The 16,971-nt window shown below is 44.9% G+C and overlaps 1 protein-coding gene across 1 annotated transcript in view; it reads right to left on the reverse strand.

Moving 5' to 3' along the window:
- The window catches only part of LOC119402642 (uncharacterized), a 36,249-nt gene extending 33,346 nt beyond the window's left edge, over positions 1-2,903 (reverse strand). Inside the window, exon 1 of the mRNA XM_037669766.2 lies at positions 2,801-2,903. Within this exon, the coding sequence (XP_037525694.1) occupies positions 2,801-2,821 (21 nt within the window). The 5' untranslated portion in view covers positions 2,822-2,903. The remainder of the gene's footprint in view (positions 1-2,800) is intronic.
- Between the last annotated feature and the right edge of the window lie 14,068 nt (positions 2,904-16,971).

The following is a 16,971-nucleotide window of genomic DNA, read 5'->3' on the forward strand; positions in this document are numbered from 1 at the left end:
GAAATGACAACCCCATTAGCTCGAAGCGCACTGCAAGTTCTGGATACCTTGGAACCAGTTTTTTCACGCCTTCATTAACATAATGGATACTAATCTACTTTATCTAAGGCAATCGCAGACGAACCGGTCTCTGAAATATTTCTCACTTTCTGACCTGAGCATGCACGGTGAACGCTGCTATAGCTGTGCGTGCGTATGAGTTTTTTCTCTTTCCTTCCTCTCTTCTCTATTCTTTCCCTCCCTTTCCCGCTCCCTCGTGTAGGGTAGCAAACCAGGTGCAACCTTCTTAATCTGCCTACCTTTTCTTCGCCTTTTTCTCTCCTCTCGCAGCAGAAAGAAGTTATCAAGTACACATGCCCTACTTCCATGCCTGACGTTTCGCAGTCTTTTCCCATTTCAGTAGCACAATGAGAGTCTTCGTTGTTTCAGACTTCGCTTGTCACAACTCATAAGGCTGTCATCGATCGAACTGTTACAAGGCTACCTTACCGTATCATACTCTCCGCGCGAAACGATGGACGCCAGTGTCTCATGTGAGATCTATAGATAAGAACTAGCTGGTGCAATAAGACAACATAATGTCTTCTTACGCGATGGTCATGTTCTCAGCTATTGTGAGGTATATGCTGAGTGCGGTAATATGCGTTAAAACTGTCGCTTTCATGTCCTCTCAACCGCAAGAGAAAGAAATGATCCATTTTGCTGAAGCATTTCTAAACAGTAATAGTTAAACTGAAGTCATATATTTGCGGAGAAGGCGAAAAAGAAAAGCGACTAACTTTAGGAAGAGCACCCATTCAGACAACAAAACGAAGACGCTGACAAGAGGGCACAATGCAACTGCACCGTTATTTTCATCATAAATGAGTGCAGAAATTTGCAGTGGAATGTCAATCGTATACATAAAATACTGATGCTTCCTGATAAACCTATCTTTGTATAGTAAAGGAAAAGAAGAGAAAGGATAAGTTTTCTCTGTTCCGAGTCTTTTTTGGCGACAGACTGCCTTCTAACGACGGCGACAGGATTGCAAGCAATGAAGCAATAAATTGTTGAGTGAACGAATGAAAATTGCGCAATATAGAAATTACCGCAGTCTTTCTATCCATACAAATCTCAGCACGTCAAGTTCGCACCTATCGCTCTGTCGACGCTGATAACTGCAAAGATCGCTATAATAAACAAAAAATTTCACTACTGTAAGGAATCATCGCCCGCACACAGTTCAGGAGGCAGAAAGAAACCGGCATGGCGATTCTCAGTGCCCTTCACGTCAGCATAACTCGACAAATATAGAGAAGAAGAGAATACTGTAAGCTTGTCGTGGTTACTCTTGCCAATATCGTACTCGGCTTACATAATATTGCTATATGTCAAGTTGGCCTGACCGGTGCATAACCTCCAAAAACTGAAAGAAACCGCATGTATACGGGACGCACGAAAAACTGCAGAGACACTGGTGCTGCCCTGCCGTCTTTCCCGCGCCCCGCGTTAGCGTTATTTGCGCGCATACCAGAACAAGCCACTAGCGAGTGGTAGGCTTGTTACTAAACGCTCACAACTAATGAATCGGGAGTAAAAAGAATGCGAGCAGCAGAAAGATAAGCAGAAAACGGACCGCCAATTGTTGCTAGCCCTGTTGCTTCTGAATTCTCACGCGCGAAGCTAAGTGCACGCAGTTCGAGAAGAGGTAATCCGCAATTTCACTCCGACGTCATATTTCGCTAAATGTGTGAAGCTGCACTGTTGTCGTGTCATTTTGTTTTTTTTTTCGCCCGGAAATCGAGCTCTCGATAGACAAAAATTAAATCGCTCACTTGAGTCACGAAGTGTATTTCAGTAATAAAGTGCCAGATGAAATATTTGCATTCTATAACTTTACACCGGCGTCCAAACGAAGGCGGCACATAGTAAAGTACATTTTCTGTAACATTACGAGGACGTTATTTTGCGAATATTTCGCAACAGCCACCGTTCGATTTCTAAAATCGCATTCTTTCCATAAAATGAATATCTGGAAAGATATATGTGGATTGTGCAGGCCCCGAATGAAAACGATAACGAGCGGAGCGTGACAATCTGAGTGCACAGTTTTGTGTATATATATATATATATATATATATATATATATATATATATATATATATATATATATATATATATATATATATATATATATATATATATATATATATATTTTTTTTTTTTTTTCGTATAACCGGCAGAGTGCAAATCTTTTCGCCAAGTTATGAATATAACTTAAGAGTTGTACCGCAGAGTTTCACTGTTGCGTATGCGCATACGTATTTTTTTATCTTTTCCGGATAAATTTATTCGCCCTTGCATATAGAGAAAGTGGCCTGCAGTATATGATCAATGTAACTCGTGTCTCATACGTTGCCGGGCTGCATACTCAAGCAATTCAACAATTATTTTTAAAACTTCCGGTGGTGGCTCGCAAAACTTTGTTCTGTTACTCTGAAAGGAGAATCGGCCTAGTTTAAACCAGCCGCTAACGTTGGTACAAGGAAAAGTCATATGCTTGCGGGATATCAATTGTCATACTACTTCTTGAACTTTCTGACGCTTGACGCCAGGAGAACAGTACGGAAATCCAGGCAGCTTTGATGGCTCCTGTCACTTTCTTCAAAGTTAGCAAAAACGTTTTAGACGAGCGAGAATAAGCTCAGAGATAATTACAGCGCGGCGAGCGCCTCGTAGAAAGAAAAACCTCGAAATCGTAAGAGAAAGAAAGCGCGGTAGAGCGTTAAACTATTTGGAAGAAAATTAACGGGCTTACCAGTCGGAGCGCTCCACTCATGATTGAGGTCGATCGCGTCGCTAGTCGTTTCTCTCACGGTGGTTGCCGACGATGAATAGCCACGCTGCCCGCGTAAAGGGACGCTTTTTCTATGCTGACAGGCGCTAAGCGGCACGTGACTCGATGACGTCTAGAACGCGCGCGCCGTCGATTGGTCAAACCCGGAAGAACAACTCGGGAACCCAAACGCGGGCGCGCGGCAGCCGCGGCGCGCCGACGTCGACAGGTGAGGCTGCGCCGGCCCGTCCTCCCTCCTCCTCCTCCTCCCCGCCGGTCGGCCCGCGTCGTGAGCTCCGACCGACGGCCGCTTATCGAGGAACACGGGATGCACGAGCGGCGCGCACGATTCTGTCAGTGCACGGTATGTGGGGCCCGCCATGCATTGCCGCTGCTGTCGTCGTCCTGAACGTTTCCGCCACGCAGCATCGTTCGAGATGGGGCCGAAAAAGACAGCCACAAAGCGGGGACCATCCTTGACTCACATCTTGATGGGGACGCGTGATCTGCTGGACCCCAGTGAACGAACGGCCTTGATTGTGGCCGGCTCATTTGGAGAGGGACCTCAATGAAGACCAAGCCCATTGAGCGAAATCGTCCGCGGCGTGGCGGGGGCGGTTGGCTTTAGAAAGAGCGGAAAGCCGGTATCTCCTTCTTTCTTTTCTACAGCTGGTCACTCGTGTGTGATTTCTGTTTATTTTCGGCATTGTGAATGCTACTTGGAGCCCGCTGTCTCGTTTTCGAGCGATGCATTCTGAATCCTCTGGTAGCGATGTCGGGTCATCTCTGCAGACCGTTTCCGCAGAGTTCCTTCCTGGTTGGCACCCGCTGTCGGTATGATTACGCACCTGACGGGCAACCACGTACAACACTCGCGCTACATTCTGGTAACGGAGGCTGTTATGACAATGCGTGCGTGCGTGTGCGTGCGTGCGTGTGTGTGTGTGTGAATGTGTGTGCGCGTGCGTGCGTGCGTGCGTGTGTGCGTGCGTGCGTGCGTGTGTGTGTGTGTGTGTGTGTGTGTTGTGTGTGTGTGTGTGTGTGTGTGTGTGTGTGTGTGTGTGTGTGTGTGTGTGTGTGTGTGTGTGTGTGTGTGTGTGTGTGTGTGTGTGTGTGTGTGTGTGTGTGTGTGTGTGTGTGTGTGTGTGTGTGTGTGTGTGTGTGTGTGTGTGTTTTAAAAGGTGGACGCATGAGACTTGCTAAGGAGTTAGTGGCTGGCTAATCGGTTCACGGTTATTGCTGCAGAAGCAGCGGCATACAGATGGCAAAAAAACAAAAACAAAAAAAGAAAAGATCAAACTCAAATGCGTACATTGTTCTGAAGTTTGCCGTAGTCTTGAACTGAATGAGAAGAAAACGTTGGTGCCTCACGACAAAAAGTTGTTCAGCGTTTTGTTGCAGTCTATCCGAGAGAGAGAGAGAGCAATAATAGAGAGGAGAGCGAGAGAGAGAGAGAGCTGTACTGCTGGTAAAGGGGAGATGAAGGACATGCTTCCGACTTGCTATATGTATACGTAAGGAAGGGTGGTTGGTTGCTCCCGAGTCACTTGGCGCAAGAAAGAAAAAAAGTCATAAGGCAGAGAAGAGGTAGATGATGGTTAGTGGCAATGAAACCGGTGCACAAAAAATGCCGGCAGATCCCATGCACTGTGGGAATCGGTTTTATGCGAAGCAGTAAGAGAGTAGTTATCTACGCTGAATTTTTCGGCGTTGAGCCAAACGTTACTAGGAGTATTGACGTGTCGTGTTTGTTTAAATGGAGTAGTTGTGTGCCTATCGTGGGTTTACCAGACATTTCGACTACACTGGAGTTTAAAGGGTAGCTGATGACCCCAGGTAGCGTCACCGCTCACGTTAGAGCACAGAAGTCAGTTTTATCGACATGAAGTGCATGGTATACGGTGCGATGATGTGCATATCATACGTTGCGTTCGTCAGCGTATTTCTTCGGGTTCGGGAAACGCCTCAATATAGCTTGACGAGTCATAGGAGTAGATATTTATTCCATTTTTATATAAGTGGATAGCCAACACTGCAACCGCAATTGATGCTTCCCCCGATACAACGCCTGCATAGGGTATTTTTCTAAAGCACCTTAAAGATCTGTCGTGGCTCTGTGGTAAATACCTGACTGCCACACAGAGTGCCTGGGTTCGATTCCGGTTCGAAACCTGACTGTTATTCTTTGCATCCGTTGGGATTTCTCACTCGCTGACAACGCCGCCAACATCGACACCGGCTTTTCTGCAATAGAGGCTCCTTAACACTCTCGCGTTCAAATTTATAATGTCTGTTCTCACCGTTCCTGGGTTAATAAATTATCTGTTGTACATACCCACATACAATGGGCTGTTGTATGCGGGTATGTGCCACAAGGGACTGGGGAAAGGGTTTCATGACGTGCGCGAAAGGCATTTTATATTATTCATATTATGACCTGGCAGTAATGTTTGTCATACGCTCATACACTCCAATGCCAATTTTGGTACATATATACCAAGTTAAGGAGGCGGCCACGAGAGCACCCAGACTGAGGCGGCTAGATAGATAGATAGATAGATAGATAGATAGATAGATAGATAGATAGATAGATAGATAGATAGATAGATAGATAGATAGATAGATAGATAGATAGATAGATAGATAGATAGATAGATAGATAGATAGATAGATAGATAGATAGATAGATAGATAGGCCCAGCACCTCCATTAAATAGGTAATGATGTTTACTGACGATCCAGAAATGCGGCTGTCTCAATCGAGCATCACTCACCGAGAGCGCCAGCCCCTCTTCGTCGACGCGACGATGATATATATATATATATATATATATATATATATATATATATATATATATATATATATATATATATATATATATATATATATATATATATATATATATATATATATATATCCACATCAAGAGCTCTTGGGCTATGGCGTTCACAAACACATGCTCGGATATAGGATTATACTGAAGAGGAGGAGTGGGGTTGTATGGAGCGTCCACACCCACATTCAACTCATACACTCAAAAATGAAGGATGGGTGGGCGGTCAGGACGTCCGGCCCTGGATTTGCGAGTGCAAGGAGATTAGTAGATGACGTTGACATTGATTGAACATGCCCTTGTTCAAACAACTGTACTTATAATTACGGGCACCGCCGCAGTTGTTCGTGCGATAGCATTTATCTCTAGTATGCATTACTTTATGCTCCTCATTCTGCAGCCGGCGTAGTTTACTTTCACCTATTCGGACAGTTCGCGCATCCGTGTCTTGCATTTTCGTGCTCTGACTACTTAATAAACATCCAATAAGCGAAAATGGTGCAGTATATGCAGAATGTTCTGGCGTTTTCTTTAGTGCCTGCACTGTTATTCTGATTTTTCGATGCGTATATACGCCCATCTCACTCCATGCATCCATACGCGTATCTATATATCCATGTGTCTTTTTGCCGCTTTGCACTTATGCTAAGCGCTAAACTGTTTATGTTTATTGATGCGTTATTCACAACTCATTTCATCACCTCTATGAAAGGCGCCAATGCGGGATGACTAAGTTCCCTGCGTTTACTTTAGGTGAAATATGAAAGAGAAGGCTGCCCAACGTTTTCGTTAAGTACCCGGTGCAGGTCAGAAAGAGTGCCATTTGCACCAGAATCATTTTCTAAAGAGCTTACAGAAATGAACGAACACTTTTATTTGAAATTAACTGCAATAACATAAGCGGCTGGTATGCAACCATTATTTCGATAATCGCAATCATATACTAGATCCATGAATAAGCCAGCCGGCCAGTTGCCCGACTTAAGCGAAGAGGCGGGGATTCTGGTGGCGCGGGGGGAGGGGGGGGGACGCTCGTGCTTGTGGCCAGTAATGACGGACACTTCCTGTTGGTATTTGAAAGAAGCTTCTCATATCTTGCCATAAAAAGAGCGCTATAGTTGTCATCGCGCGAAATCCCATCATTGGCTACTAAATTTAAGGATGCTTAGGCCCTTATTATAGTGAGTTTGCTATACCTATATAGTAGCACAGGAATGGCGTGGGATTGCCACTCCTAAGATACAATATGGAAGGCACGCTTCACGCTTCTGTGCAACATTACGTCAGTGGACGATGCAGCGCTGAGTCCTCGTGCAGGTTACGTAACCAGCATGTTCGCCGAGCTATCGCCATCATTGTTATCGCTGAGTACCACTGGCGGGGGCGAGCGCGCTGGTATTTCACCATGCCACGACGTTGGTTTTTGCGTGCAACTCTTGTACAGCCGCCCAAATCTTTAACTATCGTGCACGAGCGCCGACTTTTTTGTGCGTCAGCGCTGTAAGACGGAGCCAAGTTGCAAACAGGGCGAGAGTAAGCGAAAAGAAACACATTTGCATTGCCAGATAACAAATAAACGATCCACATTTGTCAACTTATCTCATGTGCAGGGGCATGTGACGTATCCGCGGACTTCATTTTCTCGGTTGCTTGCTGATCTTCGGAATATAAAGTACGAGCAAGACGCGCTGCCTGTTCGTCTGGAGTGAGTTAATGCAGGGTGACGTTCTCACGAAGGAACAGCCAAGCAGAGACGATGGGCCCAGCTGAGCACGCTTCGTGGGCATGCGCTTACTCTAACTTGGCTCCGTCGTACGGCGCTGACCCACAAAAAGTCGGCACTAGCGCACGACAGTTAAAGATTTGGGCGGCTGTGCATTCTCGTGCGTCGCACATCCAAAATTCGGCAAAACTAAGCGTATGATCCTTATATGCTGCCTTGCTTTCCATAGATCCGTGTTAGTGTTGCTTGTTTATGAAGAAGCAACTGATAAACGGGAAGGTAGTAGAATCGTCACCTTGAGCTTGAAGGCGAACGAGTTGTTCCTCCCTCGCCTTCGTTACCACACTTTCCTGCTGCAGCTGACCCATCTTCGGCATGTAGATCTCGAGAAGACACGCGTAGGCAATGCGTCAGGGCAAGCTTCATGTTGACGGGCTTGTATTCTTCGAAAGCACCATCGAATTCCGTTGACCAGACCTCTTCGCCTTCCGCCTACACGCTGTCAACCCCGCACGTCATCCCAAACCCCACTACATGAGGTAACTTCATTTGATTGCCCACGACATGCAGGTAAGACGACGAGGAAGAGCGGACGTCTGACTGCACGACAAATGTGTTCTGGGGGCCGACTGACTGGAACTAACTCCTTTCTGGTGACGTCCCAAAGAAGAATCTTTTCGTACCAGTACTTGTGAAACAAGAGCTGGAAAAGCTAGAGAGGAAAAGTCGCTTCGTTTTTGAATTATAAGAGGTGGTAATAGCTACTTCCGGGGGTTTACGTGCCAAAATTAGTATATTATTATATCGAAGCAAACCGGAAGGGCAAGCTAGTTGGTACTGGTTCATACTTGTATATTAAAAGCCCTAACACGACAGGGACAAGAAAGGACACAACACGAGCGCTTACTCGCAGCTGAAGCCTTTAATATATACCCAAACCCTATCCTAGAGTATTACCCGCGCATGCGCACCGTTAGCCAAAGCAAACACAAAAGCGCTCGTGTTGTGCCCTTTCCCGTTCCTGCCGTGTTAGCGCTTATAATATATAAGTATATGATTATGAGGCGCGCTGTAGTGGAGAACTCCGGATTGATTTAGACCCCTAGGGTTATTCAAAGAGCGCTTAAATGTAAGTACACGGCTTTTCATGCATCGAAATGCGGCCGCAGTTGCCGGGAATTGAACCAGCGTCCTCTAGCTTAGCAGTGCGACACCTTATCTGCTAAGCTGCCATAGCGGGCATAAGAAGGAAGGGCCCTTGAAATATGTCCCAATACAAAGTTTAGAAATTGGGGCGCTTCTGCCACCATACAAGGGGCACACACGTGTCATAATATGTGTGCATGCATATACAAAAATCAGAGGTCTTTGTATATTTTGCGCGCGCGCGCGCGCGCACACACACACACACACACACACACACACACACACACACACACACACACACACACACACACACACACACACACACACACACACACACACACACACACACACACACACACACACACACACACACACACACACACACACACACACACACACACACACACACACACACACACACACACACACACACACACACACACACACACACACACACACACACACACACACACACACACACACACACACACACACACACACACACACACACACAAACAAACACACGCACACACACACACACAAACAAACACAAACACACACACACGCACACACACACACACACACACACACACACACACACACACACACACACACACACGCACGCACGCACGCCCGCCCGCATATCCCCCACTCCCACACCCCACGCACATGCATATGTGAAATATAAATTAATGACCGGAAAGCTAGAGCGCTTAACAAGGAAGAAAAATCCGAGACGAATATTTCCACATGGGTGTGCTGTACGAGACTATAGAAAGATAAGGAAATAGCAGACACGCATTATCAATTTAATATTATTCGAAGACACCCGGAAGCAAACAGCACTTTAATGGAGTTTGCAAAGATCTACGAAATAAATCAACTTAATCAGGTTGCGGAAATTTCTTGTCGGGCTCTCGGAATAAAATCATTCATCGGTTCATGGTCATGGATAAAATACTTTGGCGACAGAAAATGACGCGTTCCTTCCTCCGCTTTGTCGAATTAATGTCTGTTGTCGTTAACGTTTAACACTACATAATATAGAAAAATATTTGATAATCCAGTGGTTAAGAGTAAGATTTTTCCACATAAAATAGTTTTCCTGCATATCTTCCTGCAGTACTCAAACGTTTCCAATACATCAGAGTCCTGCAAAACGGTATGCCATCAAAATGGAGGCTTACTCAATTTATTGTAAATCAGCAGACATGCGCTAATATCCGCTAGTTAAGCGCAACGTATTGCAACGTCGTTCCTGTGATAAAATCACGTGCGATAATAGCATGCGCGGTCAACGATGCTTTGTTTCGCAATTAGTTGGGCGAAACATGGTCTAGCAGATATTGCGTTCATTTACTTTACCGTATCTATAGAACATTGCAAACAGCACATATGCGGAAACTGTGCGAAAGTGCGGTGTCCGTTGTAGCTAAAAATATTTCGCCAGGTTATATATATATATATATAATATGAACCCATTTGATTGCATGACTGAGGATAACCACATCGATTTATAATCACATGTAGACTTTCCCTTTAGGCACTGTGGTACATTGCCTGTCATGATTTAGAAACGCCTGACGCATGAGCTCCCGCCCATTGTTATTCCTCGGTGAATTTGCTTTCGATGAGTAGGCTCGCGTGTTAGTAATTGACCTAGATATATACGCACTGACCATTACTTTCGTCTTTTGACTATTCATTTTCATCGCTTTCTAAATGCATCCTCGGTTTAGGTCTTTTATGTTTTTTTGTTTTTTTGGAAATTTGTTATCATAATTGTTGAATACCTCAATGTTGTCTACAAACCGCATAGTGCTGAGATATTCTCTGCTAATCTGTATTCATATTATTTCCCAGTCTAGTTTTTTAAATAAATGCAGCGAACAACATTGGAAAGATTGTGTCTCCTTGCCTGATCCTTTTCACGATTGGAAGTTTCTTGCTTTTTTCGGGGAGTAGCAACGTAGTTGGGGAGTACTGACATGTGAAACTTGGAAACTGTGAAACACGCGAAACATATCAAACTTGGAAAATACAGATAAATTCGAGAAATGTTAACGACCACGCTTCGTGCGATGGAAATGAAAATGGTGGGCGCAACAAAAGAGACCGAAAGACAACAAGAGGGGCAGGAGGAGGAAGGAAAGGAATGAAAGGCAGGGAGGTTGACCAGACGCGCGTCCGGTTTGCTACCCTACACTGGGGAGAAGAGATTAAAAGAAAGAAGAAAGGGGGATGATGAAAGTACTGTCAGGGTATACATGTGCGCCTGTCCACTGGACGCTTACAAGCGATCGCCTAACCCAGTTGATTTTAGGAACAGTATCAAAGCCCACATCGCTTTGCGGGTCTGCGACTCGTAGGACCACGATCCAAGGTTCTTCTCTTCAGAAAACGGTCTGTTGTTGTCTAGTTTCTTCACTGGTTCACAGAGCAAATATACCCAGTATTTTAGTTGACATTAGGCGAAAACGAAATTGACCGGGGCTGCCAACATAGTAAGTAGGACAGACAACCGGTGGTCACTTAGAGCACCGGAATGGATACCAAGGAATAGGCAACGCAGCCGAGGACGGCAGGCAGCTGGATGAGGTGACGAAATTGAGAAATTTGCAAGCATAAAATGAAATCAGCTCGTACCGGACACGATCAATTGGAGATAAATGGGAGATTCCTTTGACCGGCAGCAGACATATAACAGGCTAATAATCGGAATGTGCAGATTGATAAGCGTTTGAGAAAGGGACAAGGACGTATTTTTCGGCCGCTGTGGAGCTTTCTTTCTGAGAAATCCCTACGAATTTCGTTGTGGCTTCGTGCCACAAAATGGTGGTTGTCAATTTCCCTCTCTTCATCCTTCCGCCACCTTGCGGGAGTCTGCAGAACCGATCTGCAGGAATACGCGTTTGTTTGCAGTCGCTTGCAGCCTATGAGAGACAAGCGTGGAAGACTACGGAAATACATTCGCGTTATTGCTTGTAATTTGCCAAAACGTTTCCTTCGCGTAGCAAAGGACAACTATTCATTTATTCCACAAGTACTGTTAGCCATGCGCAGGCTTTTACTGGGGGTGGCTTCAAAGAGCACCGAGAGGCACGTGTATTGCAATCATTTACCGAATCCTGTGAGAGACACATGTACAATAAACTAATCATTAACCCCTGCTGAAAGAGACAAAATTCGCGTCAAATGACAACCTGATACAGGAAGTTCCTATCATGCATGCATTAGTATAATAAGCTTACCTACAAATAAAAGAGTACCTGTCACCAATCTTATCACAGAGTTCATTTCGACAACTCTCAGCTGCAACGCGTTCCATATATCTCCAGGTATCAGGAGAACTTGAATATGTCACAGAGTGTAATACGAATAAATTCTGGGGTGTTACTTGCTAAAACCACGATATGAGTATGAGGCGCACCGCAGTGAGGGATTCTGGATTTACTGTGACAATCGGTGATGTTTCAGCAGTGTTCTTGATTGGACTGGTTGGTGCATAGTAGATGAAGAATTAAACAGCGCTTAAGACGGGACGAGATGAAGACACGGACATCACAGACATCAGCGCCGTGTCCGTGTCTTCATCTCGTCCCGTCTTAAGTGCTGTTTTATTCTTCATCAGGGATGTTTAACGCGGACCTAAATTGAAGCAGACGCGTGTTCTTTGCATTTCACCCCCTCGGAATGCGGCCGCCGTGACCGGGAATCGAACTCTCGTCCTCGAGTTTGGCACTTCAACCCGTTACTCGCTAAGCTACCCAGGCTGGTGTCACAGCGTGTGGTCTTAAGTACTTGTTAAGGTAATTTCAGTTGGAATGACGATGGAGTGATTGCATGTGACCGTGTTTATTCAGGTTAATACAATCGTGATAACGTATAAAAAGGAACTTTATTGCAGCCGCTCGTCGTCGAGAAGCAAGTTTAGGTGTTTCTGCTCGAATGGCATGCACGCTATCGCAGTCAAAACAAAGGACCGCTATCGTGGTCCTTTGTGAAAACTCAAGTGTTTGAAGTGCGTTCGCGTATACATTCTCCATGTGAACGTCCAACTTCAGGGCAAACTTGTAAAGTTACAGTCAATGAAGTTATAGAGCTGTTCGCATTATATCGGCGCCATTCCATCCATAATAACATTTAATCAACCACTTCTTACGGCATGTAATCATGTGATTTGTCTTTTTTGTGTTAATTTCGATATTTATTGCACCACTGAGTGATATTTATTCAGTTTCTAGATTAGACTTGTTGTGGTCATCTGCACCACACACACAGGCGTACATCACGAGATCGTTGGCGACTAGCCACACATTCACCTCATCCTTAACACAAGTCAGGACGTCAATCTGACTTATTAACAGTAACAAATTACGCAAGATTGGACATACGTGCAGTAATCTAAACTATTATTTTGATTCAATGCCATCCGAAAACTGAAGTGGAATGTAGTCGACACGATGACATGTCTTCACGAAATCGATAAACATAGCATCAGTTTATTATCGGTAATTAATAACTGATCTGAAATCCTTCGTTATCTCTAAATTTAGTTACTGACGATACTAATTTTCTAGTGCAGTGTTGCTTAAACATGGTACTGTATTTTGTTCAGCATGGTGGTGTATTTTAACTGTTTTGCTAATGACGTGCTAAAGCAGTTTGCCACAGCAACTAGTTTGTGATATAGGCTGGTATTTGTCCACAAGCATTTTTTTTATGAATAGGGGTCACATTTGCGCGTATCGTCTCAGAAACAGATAGATTATCCGAGACTGACGCCTTTATAAAATACATTTTAAAAGAAAATGTTCAACACACCTGACTGTTGTGATAAATGAGAGAATAGCCACATCAGCGCCAGCCATAGGCATACTGATAGGAGATGTGCTTTTGAACATAGTTTGAAAGTAATTGTTGATTATATTGGCTATGATCTGTTCATCCGATACTACTGAGGCGGCTGCACCAGCACATCATGTGGTGAGATTATGTCCAAACTAAGTGCTCTTACAGCGAAACACATAGGCGTGCGCACGGGGGGCAGGGGGAGCAGCCCCCCCCCCCTAATAACCTAAGAGGGGGGCGCAAAACCTGCCCCATACATTGACCCCCCTAGTCACCTAAGAGGGGGGCGGCGCAAAATCTGCCTCGTACATTCACTTACAAGAGGGGGGGGCGCTGCAATGAACCTGCGCCCCCGCCCCCCTGATCGGGAACCCTGCGCACGCCTATGGCGAAACATGTTATGAGATCAGAAAAAAAGCCGATTTTGGCGGCGTAGTCGTCCGCCGCCGCCACCACCGGTGTCTGTAACAGCTGTCGGGCACAATGAGGAAAAAAAAAAGAAAAACTGGGTTCGAGCAGGATTTGAACTCCAGCACTCAGCGTGGCAGTCAAGTGTGCTACCACAGAGCCACGCCAGTGCCTAAATCTTCTTCGCAAAAAGACACTGTACAGGTGTCACGTCGCGCAAGGAATTGCGTTAAATATAGCGCGGTAGAAGAGTAAAATAACACCAGGTGTCACACAATGCGAACTGCGTTAACGAGCGGGTGTTGTAAAGCTTCCCACCCATTACAAAGGGCTCAACCATAATTCTTCGTTGTGATCAGCCACAGCATCAACAAAGTGCACATGATGCCTATGGGTATACCTCGCTCCTCCGCAGAATGATGAACAATGACGGAGTGGGTACTTTACTGTTTCGAAAAATTATGATGAATTATGGCGTAGTGGGTGCCTTGCAACTGTATTTGTAGTAGTCGCCCCAGGGAGCGTTCACAACGAGCTCTAGTAAGGTCGCTCCTTCAGTTTTTCGCTTTGACTGTGCAGCGTCTTTGGTGCAGGCCTGGTGTTTTTTTTTTGGGGGGGGGGGGGGGGGGTTCTGCTGTGTGAATACAATTTCACGATCACAAAATGTCAACGTCGCTTATGGAGCATGTGCCTTAGAGCGAATAACCTTCAAAGTTAATTTAATAAATTTCGTTAACTACCTGTCAATCAATAAAATTTGTCGCGCAGGTGTAACGCTATCCAAATCAAGGATATTATCAACCTGGAGAAGTGGGAATGTGGCCAGAGGAATATGTAGAATGTATCCTTAGACTTTTAAAAGAACGTGTGATATATTAATATTATTAATATTATCATTATCTGGTTGTGTCACATTAATTACTCAAAAGCCATGTTATTTATTCAGAAGAATAACCCTAACACATTCTGTTTTCTCGTTTGCGGTGACAGCATGTCAGCTAACATCTTCGCACTACACCGCAAGTTCACTACACCGCAAGTCAGTTCCCGCACGGGGTTCTAAGATTTGTGAAGACGCTTTGGAAAATTTTCAAAAAATCGAGGGAAAAAATTACTTGTCCGTAAATGAGTGAACAAGAACTTGTACATCGTCATTACATACACCTTATAACTTGCATTCAAAGTCATATGCTCAAGTGCGTGACTTTTGCCCCACAGACCTCTCACGAAAATAAATGCAGTACACGTTATTGCCATTTATTACGAAATAATTCGATGCTTAGGGTTCCTTTACTCCAGAGGCACTCGGAAGCCTCCTGATTACGGCTGACTCGTGAATTCATACGCTTCGTGAGAAAATTTAAAGGGCTGCGCTTAGCTAAATATAGAGACTTTCTTTTGCAGGCCCTTGTCGATTGACTGGCTTCCGGTTTCCGGAACACGCTACTTCCGCGCGGTTGCTGAGTATTGGTTAAGGCAGAGTAAGCGTGGCTCTCCAGGTTGAATGCGACGTTTTTCCGGGTATGGTGTGGTATATATTTCAAACGAAATGCAGAATACGACTGGAATTCACCGCGTATGACGTGAACATTATGCTACCATTGTGACTTGTTCAACACGTATATGGCGAATGAAAGGTTCATAAGTTAGCGCATAGTATACGAAATACCTAACTTTCCGCAGCGTAAAACCGCCACAGTAAATTATACTTTCTTGTTTTTTATTTTAATCTTGGGGATAAACATGTAGTGAAGTTCTGGGTGGCATGGCCTTAGACAATAACTTTGGCATGCGATAAAGTTGGCACAAATCTCGCGACAAGGCTCTGTACAAGGAATGAAAGAAAACAGATCAGCCCTGAAAGAGACGAGAGCGCAAACTTCTATTTTATGAAAAAAAGAAAGTTATGGCCGCTTCGCGCTATAGCGGTGCCAAGCGTGAAGTAAAAGCGGAGCAGGCTGGCCTTCCTTGTATCTCCTTATCTTCCTTTCTTCTCTTGTATCTGTTTTTTGTACCTGTTGCTTTCTACTGCTTTCTTTCTCTTTTTCGCTCTTTCTTTATTTCTCCCTCTTCCATTTCTTTCTCTCTCTCTCTCATGTTTCTCTTGATTTCTGTCTTTCTCTTTTGGTCTTGCTCTTTGTTTTTCTACCTCTTTTTCATGTCTGTTTCTTTCTCTCTTTTTCTATGTCTTCCTCTGTCTTTCTATCTTTTTTATGTCTTTATTCCCTTTGTTTCTCTCTATTTTCCCTTTTCTCTTTCTTTCTGTCTCTCTCTATTCTCTCTCTCTCTTTCACGTGTTTCTCGTGCTCCACTTCGCCGAGCAGAGTTTTCGTTTAACGCTCGCACCTGCTGTACTCGGCAGTGGGGCTTGCCCAATTCCTGTGGCGCATATTCACCAGTGGTTTTCTGCGGACATCAAAGTTTTTACGGCCGGCGTAAACAGCTCCGCTGTTAAAAACATGGGAAGGTAGGCTACGTTAGAGCCGGCTATCCCGCCAACATGATAGTATATTGATGAAACGCACAAAAACACATGGGCTGTTCCGTTCCTTCTTCTTCTTCTCGGTTCTAGTTTTGCCACGCATTTCGCGCCGTTGCGAAAAAAGACATATGCTACGTATCATCACGATATCTGTTTTGGGCGAACAAAGGTGCCTTTAGCTGGTATCTTTTTGAGCTTAGCGACTGGCACAGTGCAATTTAAGTGTTTCGCAAGCACTTAGATGCCACTTTAAAAAAAACGTGGCCGCTGATAATTATTGCGGAGTAACGAAATCCGACCAATTTCGCCGGCGAAACCGAAACCCAAAAGCGGAAGAGCGCAACTGGCACGCTCTTCATAGATGTACAGAATGAGCGTGCGTCATTATATTCAACCATCGATCGATTTCGCTTCGTGGGTGTGCGGGCTACGCTTTCCATCACAGCACGTATGGCGCACGTACGTTAATGAATGCAGAAGAACTAGCACCCCTGCAATCGTCGTCGTGAACAGTGACGTCATTCTGGCCGCCTGCTAGTTGCGCTCATTGGCGCTTCGGTTTCGGTTTCGCCGATGAGTTTGGTCGAATTTCATTGCTCCGTAACAATTACCAGAGACCCCTTTTTCGAAATCTCAAAGCGGCAATGAGCTCTTCGCAGGAAGGACTTCAGTTTTCGCATTTGACCCGATCGCATGTCTCCACTAATTA

This window comes from Rhipicephalus sanguineus, chromosome 1 (assembly GCF_013339695.2).
Source record: "Rhipicephalus sanguineus isolate Rsan-2018 chromosome 1, BIME_Rsan_1.4, whole genome shotgun sequence".
In the NCBI taxonomy this organism is placed as follows: domain Eukaryota; kingdom Metazoa; phylum Arthropoda; class Arachnida; order Ixodida; family Ixodidae; genus Rhipicephalus; species Rhipicephalus sanguineus.